A 27,994-nucleotide genomic window follows, 5' to 3' on the forward strand; every position below is an offset into this window, starting at 1 on the left:
CTTGCATGGGGAAAGACCGGGGCTTTTATAGTGACGCTGATTGGTCACATGCGTTGACGCAATCAGCGTGAAGGATACTGGGAGATGTAGTCCGGGGTGTAATGCAACAGTCAGTGTGAGATAAGGTGAGAGTGACCTCTGGTGGTGAGCGGACCGCGGAACATCGACCAGATTCGTGACACATACTATGCAGTTTTCAATTAAGCCTGAAGGACTTGATTAGTTGGATCAGGTGTGTTTAATTAAGGTTGCATCTAAACTTTGCAGGGCTGCAGCCCCCCAGGACCGGAGTTTGACACCTCTGCTTTAGTTGAAATATTTGTATCAACATTGTGGACTTTTTGCCCCATACTGGTGAGCCTTTTACATTGAGTTTGAGATAAAAGGCCATCGTTGCCACCTTATATATTTCTATATTTTCCTTTGGAAGTTGCATTCAATATTTACTTAGCTGAAAACTCTGAGGCGACTCGTGACTTTAGCCCAATTGTACTCTAATACTGGTACTGTGCAGTAATGACAGAAGCATTTCTAGATTCTAGCAGTCACTGTAGCCGTTATATTAAAAGAAAAAGAAAAAACACTAAAGTGCTGTTTTGAAAAAAGGCTCCATCAAAATATCACAATTAATAAGATGACAATTAAATTATTATTTATTAATTTATTTTAAAAAGGGACTGGACTGAGGGTGTGAGGACAACAAACAAAACCACTGCTACAGAAAACATATCTGAGTAATTTTGTTTTTTACTTGAAATCTTATAGTTACTGAGATGTGATAAGACTCACTGTAGTTTCTCCAGTTTACAGTGTGGATCCTCCAGTAGAGCAGAAAGCAGCTTCACTCCTGAGTCTCCTAGTGTATTACAGCTCAGATTCAGTTCTCTCAGGTGTGAGGGGTTTGATCTCAGAGCTGAAACCAGAGCAGCACAGCCCTTCTGTGAAATGCGACAGTTAGAAAGACTGCAAAGAATATACAGAAAAACAAAACATCAGTTATTAGTGCCTGACTCGTGTCCAATGTAATTGCTGAAAAACACAGATGTAATACACATCATAGATATCAATTATTAAATCAGGGTAAAGACCCATTAATAGACTTCAGACTCAAACTGAAATGACTTCAGATTTGACTCAACAAATAGGACCCAAATATTCCCATTAATATTCTCAAAACTAATTGAGGAAAAATTGTATTACTATAAATATTATTATAAAATAGATAGAATAGATAGAAAAAAAAGCCAGAAAATGAATAACATTTGATCTCAACAAGTAGGTGGACATGAAGCACACCTTTCTCCTAATTGGTCAAGCAAAGATCAACTTGTGCTTTACAAACACTTGTTAATAAAGTTACAAGTGACTCAGATTGCAATTGATGCCCAACTGGAGTCCTCACTTGATGCCAAAATGAGTCCTTATAGGGCTGCGCAGATCCGATATTCAGAATCGGTATGGCTTTCTTCAGGATTGGGGTATCAGTCAGAGAGACTGATCTAAATCTGATATTCTGTTATTGTTAAGCCTCATGAACATTATGAAGCACAATAAAGTTTTTGTGCACTATATTTCAAATGTTCTGAAGGCATTCCATAGTTTAATGTACCCTGGCCGAGAAGTTGAAAACAAATCACAGTTCTGAAAACAAAATAACAAAATAACAAATTACAAATGTGGACACAAATTCAAAAACAAAATAACAAGTCAGAAAACACAATGACAAATCAGATAAACCGGAAAAGGTAGGTATAGTATTAATATGGATTTAAAAAGAAAATATTAATATTAAAATATTAATATTAATGTTATTTAAAATAAAAGGTACACTGTAAAAAAAAAAAAAAAAAAAAAAAAAAAAAATCCGTAAAAATACAGTACAATATACCCTAACAATTGAAGGAAATTTTCATATTTGGTTTTTACAGATGTTTTTCCGTATTTTTGAATTACGCTTTGCATTGTGGGAACAAGAACCTCAGGAGCGAAAACAGTGAAGAGAAGACGAGGAGAGTTTCTCGGTCAAAGTTTTAGCTTAATGTCGGCTTTTCAATTTGGGAAACCCGTTTTTACTCTTCGTGGTAAATTATATGTTGTTAAATGTCACATAAATTGCTTACGTAACGTTAACTTAGTTGCTGTCTGGCTTGTTTGGCAAATGAACGTCGGAGCCGTCGCACTCAACATTCTCAGCATATCGTCAGACATCTTCCTAGTGGAGTTTTCTGCCAAATGAGGTAAGTTTAGACTTTTTATTGTCTTGTTTTATACACACACGGAAGATAAAATGCAAAACAGAAATTAATTCGGTAACGTTACTAGCAAGCTGTCTGTGAAGCGATTGTGTAAACAGAGACGTCTGACGTGCGGTAGCCACGCCAGAATGCCGCTTCAGGTCAGCGTCCCAGTAACGTTAGCTCCTCCAGTTATCTGTCACACTCTAATGGAAAAATGCCCACAACATTATGTCAAAATGACGCTGTGTTTCTTTCGTTTTCTTTTCTAATGACACAGGACGTGATTGCTGCTGTACTGTGAATCTTAAGCACACCTGCATTCTTATCATGGGTTTGTATTCTGTTTTATTAACAGTTTAATTTAACATTAGTGTTAAGTGTCAGAATGAAAGTAGTTATTGAGTCATTTATTCTGTTGACTTTCACAACAATGTGAAGTTGGTTGCTGTCTGATGCGTCGGAAGCCACGTCACAGACAAGGTGCTAGTAACCTTACCAAAATGATTGGATTGATTTTGCATGTTATCATCCTTGTGTGTATAAGGTGTGTTCAAACTGCTTGTCATTATGTATATGGTCGTTTTGTAATGTATTTTGTGTTTAAGGCGATGGGCAGTTCAAGATTGCTGTCGTTCAAGAAGTTAATGACCACTGTTGCGGTTGTGAGCTACAAATACAATTGGAAAGTACACTGTAAAAAATTTCCTGTAAATTTTACAGCATTATACTGGCAGCAGGGTTGCCAGCCCGTTACTGTCATTTTTACAGCAGCGCTGTTGTAATTTAAATTTACAGCATTATCCTGTATTTCCTGATTACAGCAAATAACTGTATTTTCTTACATTGCTGTGTTTTTTTTTTTTTTTTTTTTTAACAGTAAACTACTTTATTTTTGTGTATTCTATATATGCAGTATATATTTTCCAGATTGCTGAATATTAATGACTGGCAATTTAAACAATTCATTAACTGCATAAGCTTTAAACAATATTTAACTGCATAAAGTGTTGTATAGTGTGAAACCTAGTGCAACTAATATTTAAAAAAATATATAAATAATTCGACACATCTTAATCTTGAAAAACAGATCAAATTTTATTTAACATATGACTCTCAAATTTGCACAAAGAAATGTCATAGAGCAGTGCATTTAGTATTATTTTGAATTCCAAAATAAATATTTACTTCAAACATATGAGGAGCTCTTTTCCAAAACGCTATAAATCCATTTTGCTTAATTTGAGTAAAAATGTGTTTTCTTTACCAAGAAAGTGGCAAGATAAAAACCACTATTTTCTGTTTTAAACATTCACATAGCATCTTTAGGTTATAATAACATAAAAATTTTATTTAGATTTTTCAAAGATTTATTATAAAAATTGATTATTTTTTCCCAAAATGCAATAAATCCATTAGGGGTCTACGCTTACTTTTCTTTTTATACAAAGTATAAGTGATGGAAAGAGATGGCATAAGTGCAATCAAATTCATAAACTCTTGTCGAGATTAATGTTTTAAATAATTTTGAACATAGAAATATTAAATGATTTTAAAAACTAAAAAGAAGATAAAAATGAAATACTGCCAGTAGGTGGCGGTAAGTCACTGATTTAATTTCTGAATCATATCATTAATTTGATTCGTTCGAACGGCTGATTAATTCAGGAATAACGCAAGTGACTCTTTTTATGAATGGGTAATTGATTCATTGACTTGACTGATTCCCTCATTCACTGACTGACTAAAAAATGCACGTTCATTCGTAAACGAAACAGCGCTGTATTTGAATGGAGATGCGCAGCGGCTCAGTTGTGACTTTGTTTCAAACTATTTTTGAAGATGAAATAGAGCAAAATCAGGCAATAGTGTTATAGTCAGACAATGTAAGTAACTTAATATTAACTTCTTGTTTATTTAACTGTTGTATTAAATCAATATCTCATTTACAAACTCCCTTAAAAATCATTAAAAGCTGTCATCGCGATGTCACAAAATTATAATCAACGAAACTCTCTGCTCAATGAATCTCTTATTTATACTCTCTCTATACTTTGTTTATGAAAGGATTCGTCAGATAGGTCTGCGCTACATTACTCAGCGTTGAAAACTCGGATGGGGGTGTATTCAAAGCGCCGCCTTTACTGTTTACAATGCGTGAAATGCTGCGCGGTGATTGGTTGAGCAAATGTATCGCATTTTGCAGAAAAGGGAGACTGGCGTTTGTCGCGGTTTGGAAAAAAAGGGAGAAAACATGACAGAATAACAGGCAAGTATCACATTTTGCGTAAAATAAAAAAAAAAAACTGCCTTTTCAATGACGACCAGATACAGTACTGATTTTGGCAGGAACTCTATTTTGTAAAAAAAAAAAAAAAAAAAAAAAAAAAAAAATGGCGTTTACGCGTTTTAGAAAAGAGCTCTTCATATATTCCCCTAACTTTAACTTTAAGTTTAACCAACATTAAGCCAAAGTTTTACCGATATCAAGTTAACCAACATGGTCATAATTAAATTGTTCCAAATACCACAGTGACAGTGATGAATTTTCACAACATGGCAAAACAACAAGGTCCCAAGTGAGTCCAACAAAACTTCTGATCAAAAAAGGAGAACAGTTCAGCTCCAGACCCTGTCCCATCCCAGGATGCAAAGAGTGGCAAAAAATATTGAAAAAGAACAAAGAGGAAAAAAAAAAATACATTAGATATTTTTTACAAAACAATGATACGGTCAGATACAGACAGAGGGATGACAGATACAGTCAAAGACAGATAGAGTGATGATTGTTACAATTAGATACAGATAAACTGCCATTAAAATGTTTGGGAGATCAGTATGATTTTTAATGTTCTTTAAAATATATATATATATGCTCATCAAGCCTGCATTTATTTAAACTAAAATACAAGAAAAACTGTAATATTGTGAAATATTATTACAATTTAAAATAAGTTTTCTTTTTTACTATACTTCAAAATATAATTTATTTCTGTGATGCAAAACTGAATTTTCGGCATCATTACACTAGGGATGTAATGGTATGAAAATTTCTGATCACGATTATAGTGACCAAAATTATCACGGTTATCAGTATTATCACGGTATTGTTAAAATGTACTGAAAATGTTCAATACTGACACATAAATCACTTCACCAAGTTTTATATTTAAAATCAACAAACACATAAAATGACTTTTTATTTGCATAATCACTAAAACAACAACAGTAGCCTACCAATGATGTCCGGATTTTAAATGACAACATGACTGACAACAGTTTAACTAATAGTATGTTCAATTATCGAATGTAACTTTTAAAATAAACCTGTGAAAAAAAAAAGATAAACCTCACATTTCAGCCTTTAAATAAAGAAAAGGGTTAAGCCAAAATGATAATTGATTTAATAAATTATTATATGTATTTTATCTGTTCCATAACTACTTTACGTACGCTTGTTTTTCATCAATCGGTCAGAATGTATTCTACAGCAGGGCACGCAAATTCGGTCCGTTTTTTGGCCAGACAAAAACTGCACACAAGCTGAATGTAAATGTAAGTCTCTGTAAATCCACTGTATGACACTAGATGGCGCTTATAGAAAAGCTGAATTACAGCTGTTTCCCTGAGCTCCGTGGATAAAGGAGCATTGCCTCATGAACACTACTTTAGATATTACATGGAGCGAAGGTGAAAACAAAATGCCATCGAATCTTTTCTGAAGACCGTCAGAACTTTCAGAGGTACATTCATATCATTCATTAATTCATATATTCATTATAATTCCCGATTTATGTTTCTGGGTGCCCAACCCGCAATTGCGAAGTGAAACATATGGGCTGCAAATACATTAGTTCCCAAATAATATCCCAGCTAACAATTTTTGGTTCCCAGAACGTTCCCAGAACATTCCCAAGAACGTTCCCTATTGGTTAGCCAGGAAAGTTTTCTTAACGTAAATAGAACGTTCCCTGTAGGTTAGGGGAACGTTTTGGGAACCTATCGGGAACGTTCCCGGAACGTTCTATTTACGTTAAGAAAACTTTCCTGGCTAACCAATAGGGAACGTTCTATTTATGTTCTTAGAAGGTTCCCTGAAAGTTCTCTGAAGGTTCCCAGAACGTTCTCCTAACCTCTTCACTCCGATACCGCTGCCGTATGTCAGCACTCCCGCGTCCCGTAGTAAGCAGCATGGAAGACGGACGGATGTGGACCTCAATAATCACTACTACAAACCATGTCTTGTTTTAAACTATTGTTTAATCCTTACAGATATTTATAGCACATTTAGCCATCATAAGGCGCATTAAATGACATTAAATTATCCTTTAATATGCTGGATTTGTTTTATTCGTTAATATATAAGATTAGAAGTACCATAACCCAGATTTTGTTTATTAAAGCACCAGATAACACTGACTTCAACAAAATATTGGATTTTAAAAATGTGAATTTTATTTTTACAGACATTGAAAACGAATAACATTTATTTGACTTTACTTACAATAATATTACATTCGTTTCTTACCACTGAATTAACGACGACGTGCTTCTCTCTTTTGGTCAGTACACAAAAACTTCTCGGTTAACATCATGTTCTCTTCAATTAGACGTGTCGAATTTCCCTGAAATCACAATATTTACTCTCGTATATTAATTATAAGTAATTATTCATTAAATAGATCAATCAAGGAATGTTAGTCAGTAAAACGAAATGACCGTTAATTTTTAAATTACGCGAGTGCGCGGCTTTCTGTGGAAGGCAGGATTAAGCGCGTGCAGATCAGAGGCGCGCAGAAAAGAAATATACAAACAAACCCAGTGTTAATGATATGATTTTCTGACTAGCTTAACCTTGGCTTAGTTTTAGTTATGATTATATTAATTATAATTATAATGCGATTTGACCACTTTGATGTCTACACTTTATTAAACGCTTATTTCAGACATGAAATTCTGCAAAAAAATAGTTTGTTTATGATGGAAAAGTATACATTTCAGCATTAGAATGATCAGAAAGATCTGCCAAGTTTTTATTAGTTTACACGGATATGACAACTAAAAATAACCTGCAGGGAACGTTCTGGGAACGTTCTCTGTAGGTTATAAAAATAAAACCAAAAAATAACCTGCAGGGAACGTAAAATTAAACCAAACCAACGGGAACCATAGGGGAACGTTAGGGGAACGTTCTGTGTTTGCTGGGATACACGTCCTTTCTTTGAGGGTTGTGCTTCACTAAATAAAATTATTTAATAAATACCTGTTTACAATAAGCACTTATCCGCGCGCACACAGGACAATGTTTGAGGCGCACACTTAATATTTGAGGGAGCGCAAAGCCATGATCACTATATTTATGGGAGAGGAAACCCGTTGCAAGCCGAGATGATTCCTGCTGCCACCCTCCAATACAATAATGCACTCCTGACATTTACCATTAAAATAACGCCAAACTATGAAAACGAGAATAAAGTCGTAAAAGTTGCAATGCATTTATTATTGCTTAAAATGAACAGACACTATCTCGCGTTTTCCGCGGGTGCTTGATTATTTCCGTGGGGACTGGCGCCTATGCTCTTAGCACTTAGCACAAAACATCCTCGTCTTTTCACACAAAACGAAACTCTGCCTGCAGTGCACAAATGAGACTGTTACTTAAAACTGTGCTTTATGCTGTACAGTATTTATTTTCATTAGTTGTTCAAATCGCGGTAATCAAATATGGTTTTAATGATAATTAAAATACGAAATGGTAATACCATGGGGAATTTTATCATGATTTATCGTCAAACCGGTAATCGTTACATCCCTACATTACAGTAGTGTTACATGATCTGTCAGAGATCATTCTTATTTATTTTCAATTGTCAATGTTGTCAATGTCATTGTCAGTGTATGTTTTGGAGCCTTTTTTCAGTGTATGTTTTTGGAGCCATTATTTTAAATTGTAATAATATTTCACAACATTATTTTCAATTAAATGCAGCCTTGATGAGCAGAAGTAACTTATTTCATAAGAAACATAAAAAAAATCTTACTAATCCCAAACTTTTGAACGGCAGTGTACATAATAAAAGAATATAATAAAAGGAAAAAGGGGATGTTGGTGTGTATGAACTTTTTACATTTCAGAAATTCTGCTGAAAATCCTTCACTCTGCAAAGAAGAGTGGCAACTTGGGTTCACTTCAGCTGGTTTCTTCTGTGCCATTTGCCCTATTGTTTTAGATGGAACTTTTCCTTTCAACGTCTTTGTTCCTAGTAAATACCTACAAAACAGTCAGGAAACAGACAATATGCAATTCACATTAGTTTAGCTTTTGAGATATCTGAATCATTCTCCCTTAAAAAACTGTCTCCATTCTAGAGTTGAGAAACATCCTCTAACATATCTACATGTAAAAAGCAAGTATTCAAATGTTTAGAATGCAACCATTACCTTTGAATGAACTCCAAATGTCTGTCTCCTGCTGGTAAAGTTACTCCAGAGTGAATATATGCTGTGAACAGGCCAGACAAAAAGATGGGCTGGATTAACTCATTCTTTAAACCAAAGTTAGCAAAAAGCATTACAATCAAACAATAAGAGAATTAGCAAGTTATTAAAGGCACTCGCACATCTCGCTGCTTACGTTAACCGCTTTACAGCAATGTTCAGAGTTTACGTGACATACACTGATCCTCCGTGAGCGGGATGACCGCGAGTTGCGAGACTTAAGTAACGTCACGCGTTTCATTTCGGCGCCCGTGTTAACAGATGACTGCCTGTGCAAATTTGATTTACATCATAAAATAATAACGAGAAAGTGTGCTGAACAACACGACGTTACCGTGAATCACAACTGTTGTCAATGAAGCGTGTAATTCTTAAGGAACCCAGAGACTTTCCGCCTATAGCCGCTATAAGGCCGAGGAACATGTAAAATCCTCCGGCGTCCGCGCTGCTTAAACTTGGTAGAAGTCTTCCTCGCGCCCCGCGGACGGAGGATTCGTTAATCTGCGGTTACCACGAATGTAGACACCTTAATATACACTGTAAAAAAATAAAAAAAAACACAATTTGTTGAGTCGGATTAAAATTATTTGTTACCCTGCTTCCTTAAAATTTTAAGTTCAGTTAACTAAAATAAGTTTAGTCAACTTGAAATGTTAATTTTGTACTAAGCAACAACTTAGATATTTGTGTTTGCTAAACTTAACAGATGGGTAAGTAACCCAGCTGCCTTAAAATTTTAAGTTGATTCAACTCAAATATCTAAGTTGTCACTTAGTATAATTTAACATTTCAAGCTGAATAAACTTTTTTAAGTTGACTGAACTTTAAGGCAGCCAGGTTACAAATTATTTTAAATTGACTCAACAAATTGTTTTTTACAGTGTACTACTGCAGTTACCAAACATGAAAAATGAAATTGAAAAAAACTGAAAAAACTGAAATGCATAACTTACCACAGTTTGAATCATTCTTCTTGCCGCTCCCGAATGTTGACCGTTGAAGAAACGTGACCCCAGAGTGCTTTGCAGTTTACAGCAATATGCTGTATTATAAGAAATACAGCCCACTGCTGTAAAATATTGCTGTACTTTTTACAGCAATTCGTTACAGTGTATTATGGATTGCAGTTGATTTAATGAACTTAAAATACTGTATGACTACTTTTCCACTCCAACCTGCATATTACTCTGTAGTTCAGTTCAGTTTAATTCATTTCATTTTTTGTCATATCCATTTCTTTTAGAATTTTCCTGTGAAGAAATCCTGAACGTGGTTTGAGATGAAGGCAACCAAGTGGCTATGCATTCTTCCAAGACTCTTGCATGAATAATTTTGAAAATCCATGTAATATTATTTATTTATTTATTTATTTATTTATTTATTTTAATTAAAAAAATGGCACTTGCATTAAACATGGGAAAATACATGTTCTATTGAACTTCAGAATTCTGTTGTCAAGCCACTGGAGTCACATACTTAATACTTTTCTGGACCTTGAAAATGGTAGTTGCATAGACTATCAATAGAGGGACAGAAAGTACCCAGATTAAATTAAAAATACTCTTAATTTGTGTTCTAAAAATGAATGATAGTCTTATGGTTTTGGAATGGTATGAGGGTGAGTAATTGACAGAATTTACATTTTTGTGTGAACTATCCCTCTAAACAATATTGTTTTCTCTTATAAGAAAAAAAATGAATCTTGACTGTTTTACAGTTTGAAGTTTAAATTTTGTGACCACTTTTTAGTACAACATCTGTATTGTACAGATGCTCATGTTCTCTTTTTTTTTTTTTTTTTTTTTGTCTGTTACTGTCTAAAGCTAAACTGTCTTTTACAATACAGGCATTTTTCAGAGTTTGACACATTGTTAAATGAATTGAGTATTTGATATAGTTTAGTCCTAACCCACTTAAGGCAAACAAAAGCCATTGAATGCACTTTTAAGAATGTTTACATGAAGTAAAAATAAACCATGTTCAATTTGTATATTGTGCTGGATTTATCTGCTTTATATATATATATATATATATATAAATATAAATATAAATATATATATATATATATATATATATATATATAAATACACACACATATATATATATATATATATATATATATATATATATATAAATACACCATTAAAACAGAAAAAGTCCTGTTTTTTTTTTACTGGTGGTAGACTGTAAATTAACAGACTGTAAATTTACGGTACAAAGTCCAGGTAATGAGCTGCCAGTACTTTTTCAGTTTTTTTTTTTTTACAGATTTTTTTTTACGGCATAGTATTAATATAGAGACGGCACCATTGGTTTGAGAATAGATTACCGCTGACTGGATGAGACATCTGTCAATCAGGGTATACAAGAAGAACAGCAGAGTTGTGAAAGTTCAGAGATGGTCTTAAAGTAGCTCAGTTTACACTAATGCGAGGGTGTTTCTAATACAGCCTCTATGGAGGTAAATTGTGTGTACAGCTGTCATGGCGGGAAACCATTCCAAAAGCGTCTCCTACTGGCAGAGAATCCATTTGGATTATAGACATTTTCTGCTTTTGAACTACATGTCTTACTACTGTTGGATATAACTCTTTTCTTAATAAAAAGACTGTTGTATGTTGTATTTATATTCCCCTTTTTTCATTCCCAGTTGCTCAAATAGCAAAAAGGAGATATGAGTGTTTTCACGAAAAGAGAAAAAGAAGAAGAAAAATAGAGAGATAGGCTACTGATAAAGGCAGTCAGAAGAGAACTATACCAAATGTACCATCACTCCCGAAGCCACTGTATTAGAAATACCCTTGCATTAGCGTTAACTAGTTTTTTGTATTCTGATTCAAGGGTAATGTAAAACAGAGTACAGTGTTGTAAATGTACATTTATATTTTTATTCCATAGTAAGGTTAATTCATACAATACATTTAAACTGAGCCACTTTAAGACCAGCTCCGAACTTTCACAACTCTGCTGTTCTTCTTGTATACCTTGATTGACAGATGTCTCATCCAGTCAGTGGTAATCTATTCTCAAACCAATGGCGCTGTCTCAAACTATACCTACCTTTTCCGGTTTATCTGATTTGTTGTTGTGTTTTCTGACTTGTTATTTTGTTTTTGGATTTGTCATTGAGTTTTCTGAATTGTTATTTTGTTTTTTAAATTTGCGTTCACATTTGTAATTTGTCATTTTGTTTTCAGAATTGTGCAGAATTCTGCTGCGGCTGTCTGTCATCCTCCATTCAGCATTCAAACTGTGTGTCAGTATTCAGTTACGATAAATAAAAAAGAAAAAAAAAAAAGAAAAAGAAAGCTAAATTGTTTTGCATTAAATTATCTTGCTGGAGTTTTATGCTGTTTCTAAATCATGTTCATTTCTACTAGATATCTTTTAGATCACAACACTGGAGTAGAGAGCACTATCCCTTTAACTTTCACCCCTAAAAGGAGCTAATAAAAAAATTATTTAACATTAAATAATTTAACATAATGTGACTGACTGAAGTTTGTAAACTGCTGCTCTCACTTGAAAACTGGAAATTCCCATCCCTCCACAGAAACAGCAGACACAGAGATGGGGCAGTATAGCTGTGGAAAGACTGCTCTCTCATCTCTTCCTTCTGACAGATTTATTCCCTATCAAAGTTATCTCAACCGTACTGTAGAGATATCACTTAAAGGGCTATGAATTGTTCTTCACGAGCACAGTAACTAAAATTTAAAACTGTTAAAATAAAAGGCTCAATAAACTACCCAGCAAACATGCCCATGCGAGCCCGCTGCAGGTTTACTGTAGGACAGTGCGGGCAGAGCAAATCCACACTAGACCCACATGGGCCCCATGTGGGTTAGCCCATGCCTTAAAACAGCTTGAATGTAACTCTACCCCCTTGCCTCATTTATTATACGTGGATGTATGAATATGCAAATTAGACCCGCCCCCACGCAGTCACACAAGCCAGAGCCCCCTGATCCACTAACTGAACTGTAGTAAACACGATATAATGGCGAAACACGGATAATGACTGATAAAACTATGTTTTTCCTTACAGTGGATGCTGTAACATTAGTTAAAGTTACTTACTTTACGATGTTGTGCTCGAATGCAGTCTAGTTTGTGATTCCAGTTCGCCGCCCGCGAGCATATGCGAGTGAAGTGCAGATGGCAATGCGTAAGAGGTGTTAGCGGTTAGCGCCTAGTGGTTGTGCTCTGTTTAATGCTCTATATGCTCTATTAAATGCTCTATACAATATTTGGTTTTGTGCTGATAATCCTATTGGTATATCCTATATATATATATTCAGTTTTTCTTTTTTAATAAATCTGCAAAAATGTCAACAATTCTGTGTTTTTCTGTCAATATGGGGTGCTGTGTGTACATTAACGAGGAAAAAAAAATAACTTAAATGATTTTAGCAAATGGCTGCAATATAATAAAGAGTGAAAAATTTAAGGGGGTCTGAATACTTTCCGTACCCACTGTATATCTGATGTACAAACAAAGGGTCATGAAATTATGGTTGTCACATGATTATATGCAACTGTTGTTCCTCGATGTGGCATTAACTAAAACTCTTACTTTTTCTGCAGTTTTACTAAGATGTATTTCGTCTAATATTTTAATTTAATGAAACTGAATTATTATACATATGTATTATTAGATTGATCCCAGTCCAATATTTGTAATATCAGAGAGTCACAACACTGTTCCTGAAGGCACCTCAACTTTACACATTTTGGATGAATCTCTCTTATCAAACACACTTGATTCAACTCATCATCTGATGTTAGCTCAGTGTGTCACATAAGAAAGACCTCAAAATATACAGAAACATGGTAGAGAAACAAAGGCCTACTGTATACAATAAAGTCAATAAAACAAAGACACTGTAAAATACTCACTCAGCCTTTCTAGATGCTTTGATCACTGGCAGCAGCCTCAGGAGACATTTTTCTGATGGATCATATTTACTGAGTATAAACTCATCCAGCTCTTTTTCTGAGTTCAACAGCACAAACGCCAGAGCCGACCACTGAGCAGCAGACAGTTTGACTCCAAAGAGACAATAGTCACCTGTTCTGCTCAGGTATGTTTGGACTTCCTGCTCTAGTGAACGATCATTCAGTTCATTCAGACAGTGGAACAGGTTGATGGATTTCTCTGGAGAGTGATTCTCCCTGATCTTCTGTTTGATGTATTCAGCTGTTTCCTGACTGATATCAGAGCTGCTTACTGTCTTTCTCAGGAGGTCTTGTAAGAGAGTCTGATTAGACTCTAGTGAGAGACCGAGAAGGAACCGGAGAAAAAGATCCCAGTGTCCGTTCTCACTCTGTAAGGCCTTGTCCACTTCTCCCTTCAGTAAACTGGTCATTGGTGACCTGAACACATTCATCAGTCCTGTGTTTTGTTTAGAAAAGGACAGCAGCTTGAATAAAGCAGCAAGAAACTCCTGAATACTCAGATGAACAAAGCTGTACACCTTCCCCAGCTGCAGTCCAAACTCGTCACTGAAGATCTGGGTACAAACTCCTGAGTACACTGACACTTCTCTGACATCAATGCCGCTCTCTTTCAGGTCCTCCTCATAGAAGATCAGGTTCCCTTTTTCCAGCTGGTTAAAAGCCAGTTTTCCTAGAGACAGAATAGTCTTTCTAGCCTGATCAGGATCGATTTCATATTTTCCATCATACTTCTGTGTCTTCAGTTTGGTCTGAAAGATCAGGAAGTGTGTGAACATTTGTGTGAGAGTCTTGGGAATCTCTGCACTCTCTGCTTTACCCATCATCCTCTCTAGAACAGTGGCTGAAATCCAGCAGAAGACTGGTATGTGACACATGATGAACAGACTTCTTGATGATCGGATGTGTGTGACGACTCTATCAGCCAGACTCTGATCGTTTATTCTCTTCCTGAAATATTCATCCTTCTGAGGGTCGTTGAATCCTCGTACCTCTGTGACCTGGTCGACACACTCAGGAGGGATCTGATTGGCTGCTGCTGGTCGAGAGGTGATCCAGAGGAGAGCAGAAGGAAGTAGATTCCCCTTGATGAGGTTGGTCAGCAGCACATCCACTGAGGCTGATTCTGTTACATCAGACAAGCTCCGATTGTTTTGGAAATCTAGACGTAGTCGACACTCATCCAGACCATCAAATATGAATATGACTTTGTAATCATCATAATCTGCTGACTTAAATTCTTTGGTTTCAGTGTGAAAGTGATTTAGAAGTTGCTTAAGACTAAGATTTTTTTGTATCAAATTCAGCTCCCTGAAAGGAAGTGGAAATATAAAATGAACATCCTGATTGGCTTTTCCTTCAGCCCAGTCCAGGATGAACTTCTGCACAGAGACTGTTTTTCCAATTCCAGCGACTCCTTTAGTCAGCACAGTCCTGATGGGTTTGTCTTGTCCAGGTGAGGGTTTAAATATGTCATTGCAGTTGATTGGTGTTTCCTGTGTCTCTGGTCTCCTGGACACTGTCTCAATCTGTCTCACCTCATGTTCATTATTGATCTCTCCACTCCCTCCCTTTGTGATGTAGAGCTCTGTGTAGATCTCATTCAGACGTGTTGAGTCTCCATGATTGGACATTCCTTCACTGATTCTCTGATATTTGTCCTGTAGTCTGGATTTGAGTTTTTGTTGACACACAGGCATCAGTTCTGAGCAAAGGAAATAATTGATGTTATTGGCAGAGCAATATTTTAGAAATTCATTTATAGGTTTGATATGTTAGATGTGTCATGACATTCAGGGACATTACTAACTAAAGACAGAAGGTTCATAATAAAAATACAGGCTATAATCTGCTGATCCAGAGCTCTTACTGGTCTGTAGTGTGTTAGCGAGGTCTGTCTGGTTCATCTTCCTCAGGATGATCAGTGTGATCTTCAGAAGCCCCTCTCTGACTCTGTTATGACCCTCATCATCATAATGGTCTCTTTCAGAGCATTCTGGGTAATCTGGACTCAGTAGTCTCTTAAAGCTTTTTAACTCACTCTTCATCACAGACATGATTTTCTGCTCAAGCTCCTGAAATCATAGTGAATATTCAAACAATAAACCTCCATTCCATCACAGATTGAACCAAACGATCAATAAACAAAAGAGTTAAGTCATGAACACTAATAAACATTACTGAATTATATCACACCTGCTAATAACTTTGACTGTATGCTCAAACATCAGTGTCTACAGATACTGAGGTTAAAAGAGTGAGTTTGACTGGATTGACTGTTTGCTAGATTGATGTTCATCATTGTGCAGCAGTCAGGTTACATATGGATTCATCTTCTCTACTTTAGTGATCATTGATCTGCTTTATAGTGGCCTACAAATTATCTTACATGTGTAGGAAAGTAAATATGACTATTACAAAGAGGTTTCATAGATTTCTCCATTTCTTAATAATTTTACCCAGACGGTTATTGTGTTGGGACACACACACACACAACCAACCTTGAAAATGGAGTCTAAGTTCTTCTTTGCTGGATGTGAATCTGATCCTTTATGTTTTTGACTGTAGTTAAACAAACATTTAACATTTGTGTAAATAGGTAATCATGTATTTAATGTACATCAGCAAATAAATTAATATCATGTATGTTTATACTGCAAACTAAACAACACCTCAGATCAGCAGATGATTCTCCCAAACTGAATCCAATTGGCTGATTCATTGACTGGTCACTCTTCATGGACACACAGCTGGGTTCAGGAGATTCATTCTGCAACAGACTAAAATATAACAGCAATAAAAACTCTTTCTGAAAATCTCACACTGCTCTGACAGAAACACCTTTTACTGTCTGAACCTCTCTTAAATGTTCATCTTTCACTTGAGGAGTCTTTTGTGAATTGAGAGTTAAAATATGAAAGTATTCTTTGTATATAAATAAAAGGAATCTGCCACATGTGCCCTTTTCATTCATGGAAAACAATACATACATATAAATAAAGACAGACACAGAAACATTTAACAGCAACAGGGACACTGTATATATCATATCTCGCATGGACTCAACAGAAGTCTGAAAGAGAGATCTGAAAGATCCATCGGTTAGTTTTTCCTTACAGACACATTGATGTATTCAGGTGAATTTTATCCCCTGGATCAGACTATAAATGTAAATGCTATTATAGTATGCATTTTTTTTTTTTTTTTTTTTTTTTTTTGTTTCTGAGCATTGAACATGTAACATATTTCAAGTTCTCTCACCTCTTGACTGTCTTTATCTTTGTTTCATGTACTTCAGAGAGATTCATTCTGGAGGTCATGGTTTCATCTAAAAACAGATACAGATGTTGATCCACAGAGTGAGTTAGGAATTATCTGAGCTTTTTTTTTTTTTTTTTCAAATCCACCTCTGTCTTAACAGTCAGTCCACAGCAATGACCTGCACACAATAAAAGCAATTTCATCCTGACATATTTCATACTTACACAGAATCAAATTATTTACAAACAGCATAACAAATTCAGAAAAGCACGGCGTTAAAATAAAAGTAAATGTTCAATCTGACGGTAGTAGTTTATGTGATTCAAACTACTTTGCAATTATATGATACTGCTAAATGCTGTACTTCACTTTAAACCAGTCAGGATCGATTTTGGCTATCAAAGAAGATTGTGAAATTGTGATACTTACTTGAGCTTTTCGAGTTCAGTAAAGTTGGCAAGATATTCGCAGATTCGAGGTTCAGTAGCTCACAAGCAAAACATTTTTATTACACAAATCATGCCTCTTTTCTTTCGTAGTGCTGTAGAAAACGAGCTACAATCGTGTTTTCCTCCAAAGAAGCTTTCCTCTACTCTGTACAAAATATGCTGACCTCAATGCGCTGGCATCTGAGAGACAAGTCCGAAGGGACCGTCTGCAAAGTGCGACACGCGAAAAATGTTACTAATAAAATACTCAATAACTTTACATTAACACACTGTACTTTCACCAAATTAATCTCCTTCTGGTTTTACTACAACACTCATTTTGAATATAATTGCTTTTACACATTTTGTATGATTTTTTAACATCACTGTAATTGGTTAATAACTTTACTGTAACACACTATGCTTTCACCAGATTCAGTTCACACATCACTGCTCTCCTGCTGGTCATACTACAACACTCAATTTGAAAGTAATTACTTTTACACATTTTTATGATTTTTTTTTATTATGAAAAATAGTTAATAACTTTACTGTTGTTGGACATAATGGTTAATAACTTTCCTGTAATACACTGTACCTTCACCAAATTAAGTTTATACATCAATGCACTCCTGCTGGCCATACTACAACACTCATTTTGAAATAATTTTAATTTGATATGGCTTATTATTCATGATTTGTAATTGTTTTGATTTATTTCTTGCACAATGGTCACAAGTAGTTGTGCTTAGCTGTGCTTATAAATTGTAATTGAAAGTGAAATTGAATTTGAAATTTATAGCACATTTTGACAGTAACAACCATAGCTATTGCACTTTCTTCTACAATTCTCTCCCTTTGCAGTCCTGAGCAGAGCATGATTGGAAGTGTATATCATTGTATCTACTTCATAGTGGACTCATGAGTCATGGACATGGTTTTCATTTTGATCAAATGTCTGTCAAGATGATATACAGACAACCAATGTTTTGTATTTTTATTTTTTTTGTTTTATTAAAAATATTTAATTAATTCATTAATTCATTTATTCTTCTATGTATTTTTGTGTGTTTATTGTTATTTCAATTGTATGCACTCAAATAATTTCAGGAAAAATGTCTTATTGTTTAGAGAGAAAAAACAGTCAATGCCAAAATTTTCAAAAAAACATTACAATTGTAGTACTGTTATATGATGAGATATATTATCAAAATAGGTTTTGTAGTATAACCAGCAGGAGAGCAGTAATATGTGAACTGGATTTGGTGAAAGTACAGTGTGTTACATTAAAGTTATTACCTATTATGTCCAATTACAGTGATGTTATTAACTATCTTTTACAATAGAAATTCATAAAAATTCTGTAAAAGTAATTATTTTCTAAATGAGTGTTGTAGTATAAAGAGTAGGAGAGCAGTGATGTGTGAACTGAATTTGGTAAAAGTATATTGTGTTACAGTAAAGTTATTAACTATATTTCATAATATTAATAATAATAATAAAACATAAAACGTGTAAAAGCAACTATTTTCAAAATGAGTATTGTAGTAAAACCAGCAGGAGGGCAGTGATGTGTGAACTGAATTTGGTAAAAGTACAGTGTCTTAACAGTGTCTTAATGTAAAGTTATTGAGTATTTTATTAGTAACATTTTTCGCGTGTTACATTTTGCAGACGGTCCCTTCGGACTTGTCTCTCAGACGCCAGCGCATTGAGATCAGCATATTTTGTACAGAGCGGAGGAAAGATTTTTCTTTCCTAATGATGTAGAAAACACGATTGTAGCTCGTTTTCTACATTAGGAAAGAAAAGAGGCATCATCTGTGTAGTAAAAACGTTTTGCTCGTGAGCTATTGATCCCGAAAAGTCAAATCTGTGAATATCTTGCCAACCTTACTTAACTTTTTTACTCTTCGTCGTAACAACTATTGGCGTACTATCGTATGTTGTAAAATGTCACACAAATTGTATACGTAACGTTAACTTAGTAGCTGTCTGGCATTTTTGGCAAATGAACGTCGGAATTGTCACAGTCAACATTCTCAGCATATCGTCATACATCAGTCTCGTACTGGGGTCAGGCCAGCCTTCACTGAGAAATACACGGTCACTCTAGCCGCCACTTTATTTTGTGGTGCGCGCATATTCGGTAATAGCGTGCAAAAACCTACATCATATGAAAAGCGGTCTTTGGCTTTCATTCATTGAGCCAGTTACTCTGTCAATATTGAAAGTACAAATAAATAAATAAATATAATTAAATAAATAAATAATCTGATAATAATCTGATCGGTCTGATAACAAATGTTGCTCAAATGTTGAGTAATATTCAGTCTAGAAATAATCCAAATAATATGAAAATAATTGATGAGAAACAAAATAAAAGCTTCTGTAAATTCACATTGTTTTTATAAACAAAACTCCCTGTTTCCACAAAATGTTTCACTTTAAATTAACAGTGCACCACTCCAGAATGTCATCCCCCCAACGTCAGTCCTAATGTCCCGTTACAAAATTAAAGTCCACCAAAAGAAACTTCCTGTTTGCACAGACCAGTTTCAATTCAGATTGACAGTCCATCACCCCAGGGTGTTACTCAGCCAGTTTCAGGACTATCTGATGTAGCATTACATAATAAATCCCCTCCAGAAAAACTCATATACAGTAGTCAACATTTGAAGTGTATCAAAACATTTCATAAAAGTTGTCCTAAAACCAAAACAATACCCATTCCTGTCTTAGGCCATCTTTGATTAACTTTTTCGATCCACTTCAAATGTTGACTACCGTATATAACCAGTTTTGTCTTTGATTTTGGAAAGCTTTAAGAAGGAAACACCATGTTTCCACAGAACAATTTCAAGTCAAATTGACAGTTTCCTTATTTAGAGCTATTCCAAATTAAAGACAAATCTAGTCATGTATGAATTTTTGGCCAGCCAGTCCTGAAACTGTCAGTCTGAATTGAAACTGGTCTGTGGAGACAGGGATTCTTTTTTAGAGCTATCCAAAAGGAAATACAAAAGCGGTCTTCAATGAGTTTTTGGAGTGTTTTTATTATGAAATGCTACATCAGATAGTCTTGAAACTGGCTAAGTGACACCCTGGGAGGGTGGACTGTCAATCTGAATTAAAACTGGTCTGTGCAATCAGGGAGTTTCTTTTTTAGAGCTATCCAAAAAGAAAGACAAAACTGGTCATATATGAGTTTTTGGAAGTATTTTATTATGTAATTCTACATCAGATAGTCCTAAAACTGGCTAAGTGACACCATGGGGTGGTGGACTGTCAGTCTGAATTAAAACTGGTTTGTACAATAAGGGAGTTTCTTTTTTAGAGCTATCCAAAATCAAAGACAAAACTGGTTATATATGAGTTTTTGGTGGACTTTTATTTTGTAACGGGACATTAAACAATCCTGACATTGGGGGAATGACATTCTGGAGTGGTGTACGGTTAATTTAAAGTGAAACATTTTGTGGTAACAGCGAGTTTTATTTATAATAATAATGTGAATTTACATATAAAAATGGTTATTTGCACGTTTATGAAAGGCTTTTATTTGTTATTTCTCATTAGTTATTTTCATATTATTTAGAAATTCTACACTGAATATTACTCAACATTTGGGCAACATTTGTTATCAGACTGATCAGATCATTATCAGATTATTTATTTATTCATTTGTTCATTCAATATTGACAGAGTAACTTTTTCAATAAATGAAAGCCAAAGATCGCTTTTCCTTTGATGTAGGCTTTTGCACGCTATTACCGTAACGCGTAGTATATGCGTGCACCACAAAATAAAGTGGTGGCTAGTATTACCGTGTTTTTCCTAAGTAGAGGCTGGCCTGACCGCAGTTGCATAGCTGGCACTTCTGCGTGAGTGGTTGCGCGTGTGCGTTGCAGTTGCAGTTAAATACACAGACGCGGATGGGCCAGTTTGCCTTCGGTTAAACTGTGTTGCTTTTACAAGCGTTGATTCGGTTGTTACATATAGATTAAATGGGGTCTAGTGACGCCCATGATGTAAATCAAATTTGCACAAGTAGTCATCTGTTAACATGGGCACCTAAATATTGTCTGTTTCCTGACTGATTTGTAGATATTTAAGAGGAACAAAGAAGTTGAAAGGAAAAGTACCATCTAAAACAACAGGGCAAGTGGTACAGAGGAAACCGGTTGAAGTGAACCCAAGTTGCCACTCTTCTTTGCAAAGTAAGTTAAAGGATTTTCAGCAGAATTTCTGAAATGTAAGACATACACACATACCAAGATCTCCTTTTTCCTTTTATTATATTCTTTTATTATCTACATTGTCGTTCAATAGTTTGGGATTAGTACGACTTTTTATGAAATAAGTCTCTTCTTTTAATCAAAGCTGTATTTAATTGATCAAGAATACAGAAAATTAATTGAAAAGTTGAAAAAAAAAAAAAAAAAAAGAAAAGAAAAGAAAAAAATTGTAATGTTGTGAAATATTATTGCTGTGACAGATCAGCAGAAGCGTTTGGATCCATTTGCAGCTTTATTATCAAAGTAGGGTACAGACAGGGTCAAATCAACAGCAACCAGGGTCCACGGGGATTAGACAGACTCAGAAACGTAAGCCACGCGAGGTTTCGGGGCAGGCGGCAGAGAAACAAATCCAGTAAACAATCCAAGGGTCGAGGAACACAGAGAGGTATCACACAGGAAAAATGGCGGAGTAGTTTTTCCAGAGTTAAAATTTTTTTCTTCAAAACTAGTTGTTTTTGCTCTATTTTGAGTGTACAGAGTAAAATTTATCCGTAGAGTGGGAGCAAAATTACAGAGTAACTGACTCCTCCCCAATTTACTCTCATCCCTTCGTTGATCCGCCATTACTGTTAATCACGGCCATCGACTGCTGCTGCTTTGGGTTTAGAAGACGGCACACTTCTGCTGGATGGTAAAGTAAAGTTTCACAGTCTTACTATTTATTTTAATTATATTCGCCTTTGCTTTGAGCTCGGATCGTTTTACAACGTGTTTTGAATGTTTAAGAGATCGCTTGCCTTCTCCTGTCAGCTTGAAAACTAGTTAACGTTAGGCAAAATTTGAAATCAAATAGCTAACATATATATTTTGAACATTTATTTTGAACGTTAATTGAAATTAGCTAACGTTAGCTGCCTATCAATGTTTGTCCACTAAACTATTGTGACGATAAGCACCACATGTACTTGACTCGGAAAAGAGTTAAATTAACGTTAGACTTAATTGGATTGTTGAAGGCCATTTTGATGTGAATTAGTCCTATTTAGACAGTAAGTTAACTGTTTCTCATGAGAACGAAAGGTATTTTTAACATTTACGAGGGCTAGTCGGTGATTTTATTGCAGAATGTCAGTGTTTCAATTCAAAATTCAATTCGATTGAATCCCTTTTGACCACTGCGGAACACGTACAATAACTTTTGCACTTCATTGTAGTTTGCAAGCATTTTTAATATGTAAACTTTAATTACGGAAATAATGGGAAGAATTTATAAGAACAATATTTCATAAACGCTCTACCTCAGTGACAGAGAAAGAGGGGAAAAACGTTGGAAATGGGACATACAACAGTGCAATGTTAATACTAGCCTGCAATTAGGCCATATACATTAAAGATATAAACCAAGCAATTATTACAAATTAAAAACATATTAGTGAACAAAGATAACTCATGTTGTGTAGTGCACTAATGAATGTTTTTTCATCATCTGACTGAGTGTTATTGCCTTGTGTGTAACTTTGTAACTTTGTCTTTTTGGTTTCTTCAGGATGTAAACCAACAACATTGTCAGAATGAAGTTCAAAGAAATATATTTTTTTCTTCAAAACCTTTTACATTTCAAATGTTTTGGGAATGTGGTAAGAGAAACTTTAACATTTTTAATATCTTTAATACTTTTCATTAATAATGTATCATTAATACATTAATACTTTTTTAAATAGTAATATAATAAGTGTATGATTGTGTCTTATGTGGAATAAAAATAACTTTCTTACTTCCTTTGGCACTGCTGGCATTTGTCAAATTGCAAAAAAAAAAAAAAAAAAAACTTTCTACAATGGATGTTAATGTCTTTGATGACTCAAAGACAGAGGTTGATGAGGAAGCATTCGACTACCTGTTGACATGACAAGACCTTGGACCGATGGTGAAAATCTTGGTAGCACATTTGACAAATGAACATGGGTAGGTTGTTTATACCGTACTTTGTTAATTGATGTTTATGATGTTATTGGTTTTGGTTGCAATTGGTTTATGTTTGTGTGTGTGTAGAAAAAGCCCTTCCTGTAGTTTAAAGGAAGAATCTGCGAAGAGAATCATCTCCCTATTCCTATGCTTGGTTGACCCCAGGAGCAAGTTTCGTTATGTAAGTAACTGTTGCAAATCTTTTCAATTTATTTTCCAACACTTCTACCCTGATATTTTTGCAAGGGCCTAGTACAGAAGTTGCAGATTTACAGTTAGAAATTGTCTTCATTTAGGACTCTGAATAAAAAAAATAATGTATAAGTGTATGACTTCATTTCAATACTTGTAGAGGTTTCAGCTCAGTTCATCCACACATCTGTAGTCATCAAGACTTGGTTATGATGAAAAACTAAAAACCTAAAATAAATTTTTATTTTGTTTCTGTATCTCCAGGTTGGAACAGCAAATTGTCTTCCATTTTGATGCTGGTTCACCTTTTGCCACCCGCTCAAGTCACTGCCACGTAAGACCGGGAAAGATCTCAGCTAGGCAAACGTGATCGTCTTGTGAAATTCATCAAGGTGAAGCTACTAATGAAGCAGATCAAATGACACTAGTTGATAATATTGTATTACTGTATGATCTTGAACATGCTTATTTCTCAGAAAGGCTCTTAAAAGGATAGTTCACCCCAAAATGAAAATTCTGTCATTAATTTCTCACCCTCATGTTGTTTCAAATCCGTAAAACCTTTGTTTTCATCTTCGGAACACAAATGAAGATAATTTTGAAAAAATTTGAGAGATCTTTGAGCTTCATAGACAGCAAGAGTCCTATCACGATCAAGGCCAGAAACTTAGCAAGGACATTGTTAAAATAATCCATGTGTCATCAGTGTTTCTACAATAATTTACAATGCTACGAGAATACTTTTTGTGCACAAAGAAAAAAAAAATATAATTATTCAACAATTCTTCTCTTTCAAGTCACCATCCTCCGCCATAATCGAGAGTACCCTGATGCATACGTGTGATGCTGCTGACACAGGAACACACATGCGCTGCGTTTGTTTACAAAGCATGCGCATGCATCATGATACTGTCTTTAATGGTGGAGGACAGTGTCTTGGGGGAGAAGAACTGTTGAATAAAGTAGTTATTTTGGTTTTATTGCGCACAAAAAGTATTCTTGTAGCTTTATAACATTATGGTAGAATCAGTGTCACATGGACTATTTTAACAATGTTCTTACTACATTTCTGGGCCTTGAATGTGGCAGTACCCTTGCTGTATATGCAGGGTCAGAAAGCTCTTAGATTTCTTGAAAAATATCTTAATTTGTGTTGCGAAGATGAACAAAGGTCTTACAGGTTTGGAACAACATGAGAGTAATTAATTAATAACAGAATTTTCATTTTTGGGAGAAATTTTTTTTAATCACCTGTCTTCTAAATTATTGTTCTTGTGCTGCTATTTTCTACTTCACATATTTAGTAACAATCTGTTGGAATTATGTAAAACATAAACTTTGGTGGAAGACAGACATCTTTATTCATTTGTTTCTTTATTCATGCTGTATATTGACTAACTTTTAAGTCACATTGGCAATAATGTGTTTTCATTCTTTTACAGACTGTTACCAGTATCCAAGGGCAGTTGGATGGCATTCGAGAGAGTCTCCAGCTGTATCTACTTGTTGTTGGGCTGATGAGAAGTAGGGTCCAGTCTTGTTTTATTGTAATTGTCCAATATGCTCTACTCTGTAAGACCTGTCCATTGTGTATAGCTTTCTGCAAAACACTGTCTATGATATAGATGCAGAAACCACCAAATGATCATGATCACAAGTGTTATATTGTAAATGTAAGTGTATTATTTAAATAGGAGATTGAAAAAATAAAATTGTGAGACATGAGTATACAGTTTGTTGTAGACTTTTTTTTTTTTTTTTTTTCAGATTGAAAAGCAAGTTTTTCATTTCTATTTTTAGGGGTTTTTGAGGATAGAATATGAATGATGTAATTTAAAAGATTAACTCTGGATAGAGTTATTTAGTCTTTAAAGTTCACTCATAATTGATGAAAAACAACTCTGGAGTAGATGTATATTTTGGCAGAGTAAATTTGACTTTCCTCTGAACAGAGTTAAAAAGTAGCAGAGTAAATTTCTTGTACCTCTGAACTGAGTAAAATAGTACAAGAGTTAATTTCAAAAAACACTAAATAGAGTCAAATGTAACAGGAGAGAGTAAAATATTAACACCAAATTGAGCAAAATTAACTCTGGAAAAACAACTCTATCAAAAGAGTAACTTTTACTCTTTTCAGAGAGGGACCAAATGTTATCTGGCACAGAGTAAAATTTTCTTCAATTTGAGTAAATTTTACTCGGGCAAATTTACTGTGCACAAACGGTAACAGTCCAGGTATGCAACGAGAAAACAGTCCAGAAATATAAAAAAAAAAAAAACGCTTAGAAATGACAGCCGGAGCAAATCAAGACTTCGCGGAGGGGAGATGTGTGCGTGTGTGTTTTATACTGTGTGTGAGAGTGTGAAATGAGGTGCAGGTGTGTGAGTGACGTGTCAGTCCCAGGTATGAGGGGTTATGGGAGTTGGAGTCCGAATGAGACCGAGTCAATATTCTGGCGAGGGTTCCCTCTGGTGGTGCGGAGGAGGCGGTACGGAAGCCTCCTCTGTAACAATTGCAATTTAAAATATATATTTTTTGGTCTATTTTAATATACTTTAAAATGTAATTTATTTCTGAATTTTCAGCATGATTACTCTAGTCTTTCCATTACTCCAGTGTCACATGATCCTTTAGAAATCATTGTAATATGCTGATTTATTATCAGTTTTAGAATAGAAACAGTTTTTTTATTTTTATTTTTTTTTTTTGGATTCTTTCATGGATAAAAAAAAGTTGTTGTTTTCTAAGATTTCTATTTGCTATTTGTCGAGAGGTAATCTAATTTTTTTATTCATTCATGCATGCATTATATGTAACCATTTGGCCTGCCCATGACTACAATTTTCTGGTCAACTAGTAGTCATTTATTTTAAGAGATAATAATGGACCTTTAATTGCCTATAGCCCATCAGCGCTCAAGGGCACACAAAGCTTGCCACAGAACACTGGCAGAAGTAATCATTATGAATGTGTCAGGAAAAAACACAGCAAAGAAGACTGCCTTAACATTATAATAATTCATTGATGAGTATTTTCTGTATTTTCAGCTGCATTGATAAAGTCGATAACACTTGTCATCTCTACAGTGGATGTGCAAATTTCAGATTGACCTGAAAATATTTGTTTTCCATTTTAGCTGGCTTATTTAAAAGTAGATGTTTCGATTTCTATAGACACATTTTTCATGTCTGTGAAGCAAGCATGTAGTTTTTGTTTTATTTATTTTTTGATACCCTCAAGTTCACAGAGACCTAGGGCCAGAATTACATCATGGACTTCACCACTTCCTGTGGATTTTTTTTTTCTATGATTAAGCATCTAATGGAATTTTGATCGACTAAATTATTAATCGACACACATTAATAATCTAAATAATTTCTCTTTCAAGTCTGTTTCAGTGACTGGCTGAAACAAAAGGAGCCTGAAAGAGGAGAGAGAAAAGTGTGCTATCAAGTGGCCAAGACCGCAAGTGTGGGTATTTGGAATGGGTAAAATTCTTTAAATGTTCCATTAGTAAGAACACAGTCATCACATCTAAGTGTTAATAATTCAATTGAACACTTGTAAGATATTCTACAAGTGTACTTTTAGACAGTCCTGCAATGTTTACTCTACTGCTGAATGTTAGTCATTGCCTCAGTCCCTGTACAGTCTCATTTGACACTATCACAATATTTGTAAATCAGTTGTGCCTCTTAGAAAGCAGTGAGATGCCCCACACAGTCAGAAACTTTGTATTGTCCATTGGCTTCTTAATAAATTACCTTAAATGGACCACATGAGTTCATTGTCCAATATTACATGATGTCTCTCTGCACCTCGTAATTTATCTGTTTCAGTGAATGGAAATGCTAGTTTGATGTGTCCTGTTAGCATGTAAACATATTTAAAAGAATAGGTTGTTTGCACATGACGTCATTACTGTGGCGCGAAATGCAGCTGGAGGGCAAGAAGTGATTTTTCTCCATAGGAATCACAAGCAGAAACTCAAAATGCGTATGTTCTGCGTTGTTTATGGAGGCTCAAATCGGTCAAACCAAGAAACCACAAAAGAGCTTTTATCATGTATGCTAATTTAGCGGGGTTAAGTTGGTTTTGTTTTTGATATTCGTGACACATTCAGCGATAAACGCCAATAACTTTAAAACGACTTGCCTTAAAAAAGTCTAAACGGTGTGACCACCAAAAGGGCAAAGCTGATCATGTTTCACAGCCTTC

The 27,994-nt window shown here is 34.9% G+C and overlaps 1 protein-coding gene and 1 long non-coding RNA gene across 4 annotated transcripts in view; one reads left to right on the forward strand and one right to left on the reverse strand.

Annotated features, from left to right (window-relative positions):
* The window catches only part of LOC127160634 (NACHT, LRR and PYD domains-containing protein 3), a 52,471-nt gene extending 34,925 nt beyond the window's left edge, over positions 1–17,546 (reverse strand). For 2 of the 3 annotated variants that reach the window (XM_051103288.1, XM_051103286.1), the window contains exons 1-7: positions 17,379–17,546; positions 16,950–17,127; positions 16,361–16,468; positions 16,190–16,250; positions 15,559–15,763; positions 13,632–15,393; positions 790–963 (exon numbers count right to left, since the gene is read on the reverse strand). In XM_051103288.1, coding sequence (XP_050959245.1) covers positions 790–963; positions 13,632–15,393; positions 15,559–15,763; positions 16,190–16,250; positions 16,361–16,468; positions 16,950–17,008 — 2,369 coding nt within the window. In that variant the 5' untranslated portion in view covers positions 17,009–17,127; positions 17,379–17,546. The remainder of the gene's footprint in view (positions 1–789; positions 964–13,631; positions 15,394–15,558; positions 15,764–16,189; positions 16,251–16,360; positions 16,469–16,949; positions 17,128–17,378) is intronic. The other variant, XM_051103287.1, reaches the window with a different exon arrangement.
* A 4,623-nt stretch (positions 17,547–22,169) lies between these two features.
* LOC127160633 (uncharacterized) lies at positions 22,170–25,495 on the forward strand. The gene is made up of 5 exons (XR_007826805.1): positions 22,170–22,314; positions 23,165–23,255; positions 23,671–23,764; positions 24,040–24,167; positions 25,218–25,495. It is a non-coding gene; the product is annotated as an uncharacterized LOC127160633 (long non-coding RNA).
* Positions 25,496–27,994: the final 2,499 nt, after the last annotated feature.

This window comes from Labeo rohita, unplaced genomic scaffold, assembly GCF_022985175.1.
Source record: "Labeo rohita strain BAU-BD-2019 unplaced genomic scaffold, IGBB_LRoh.1.0 scaffold_406, whole genome shotgun sequence".
Taxonomy (NCBI): domain Eukaryota; kingdom Metazoa; phylum Chordata; class Actinopteri; order Cypriniformes; family Cyprinidae; genus Labeo; species Labeo rohita.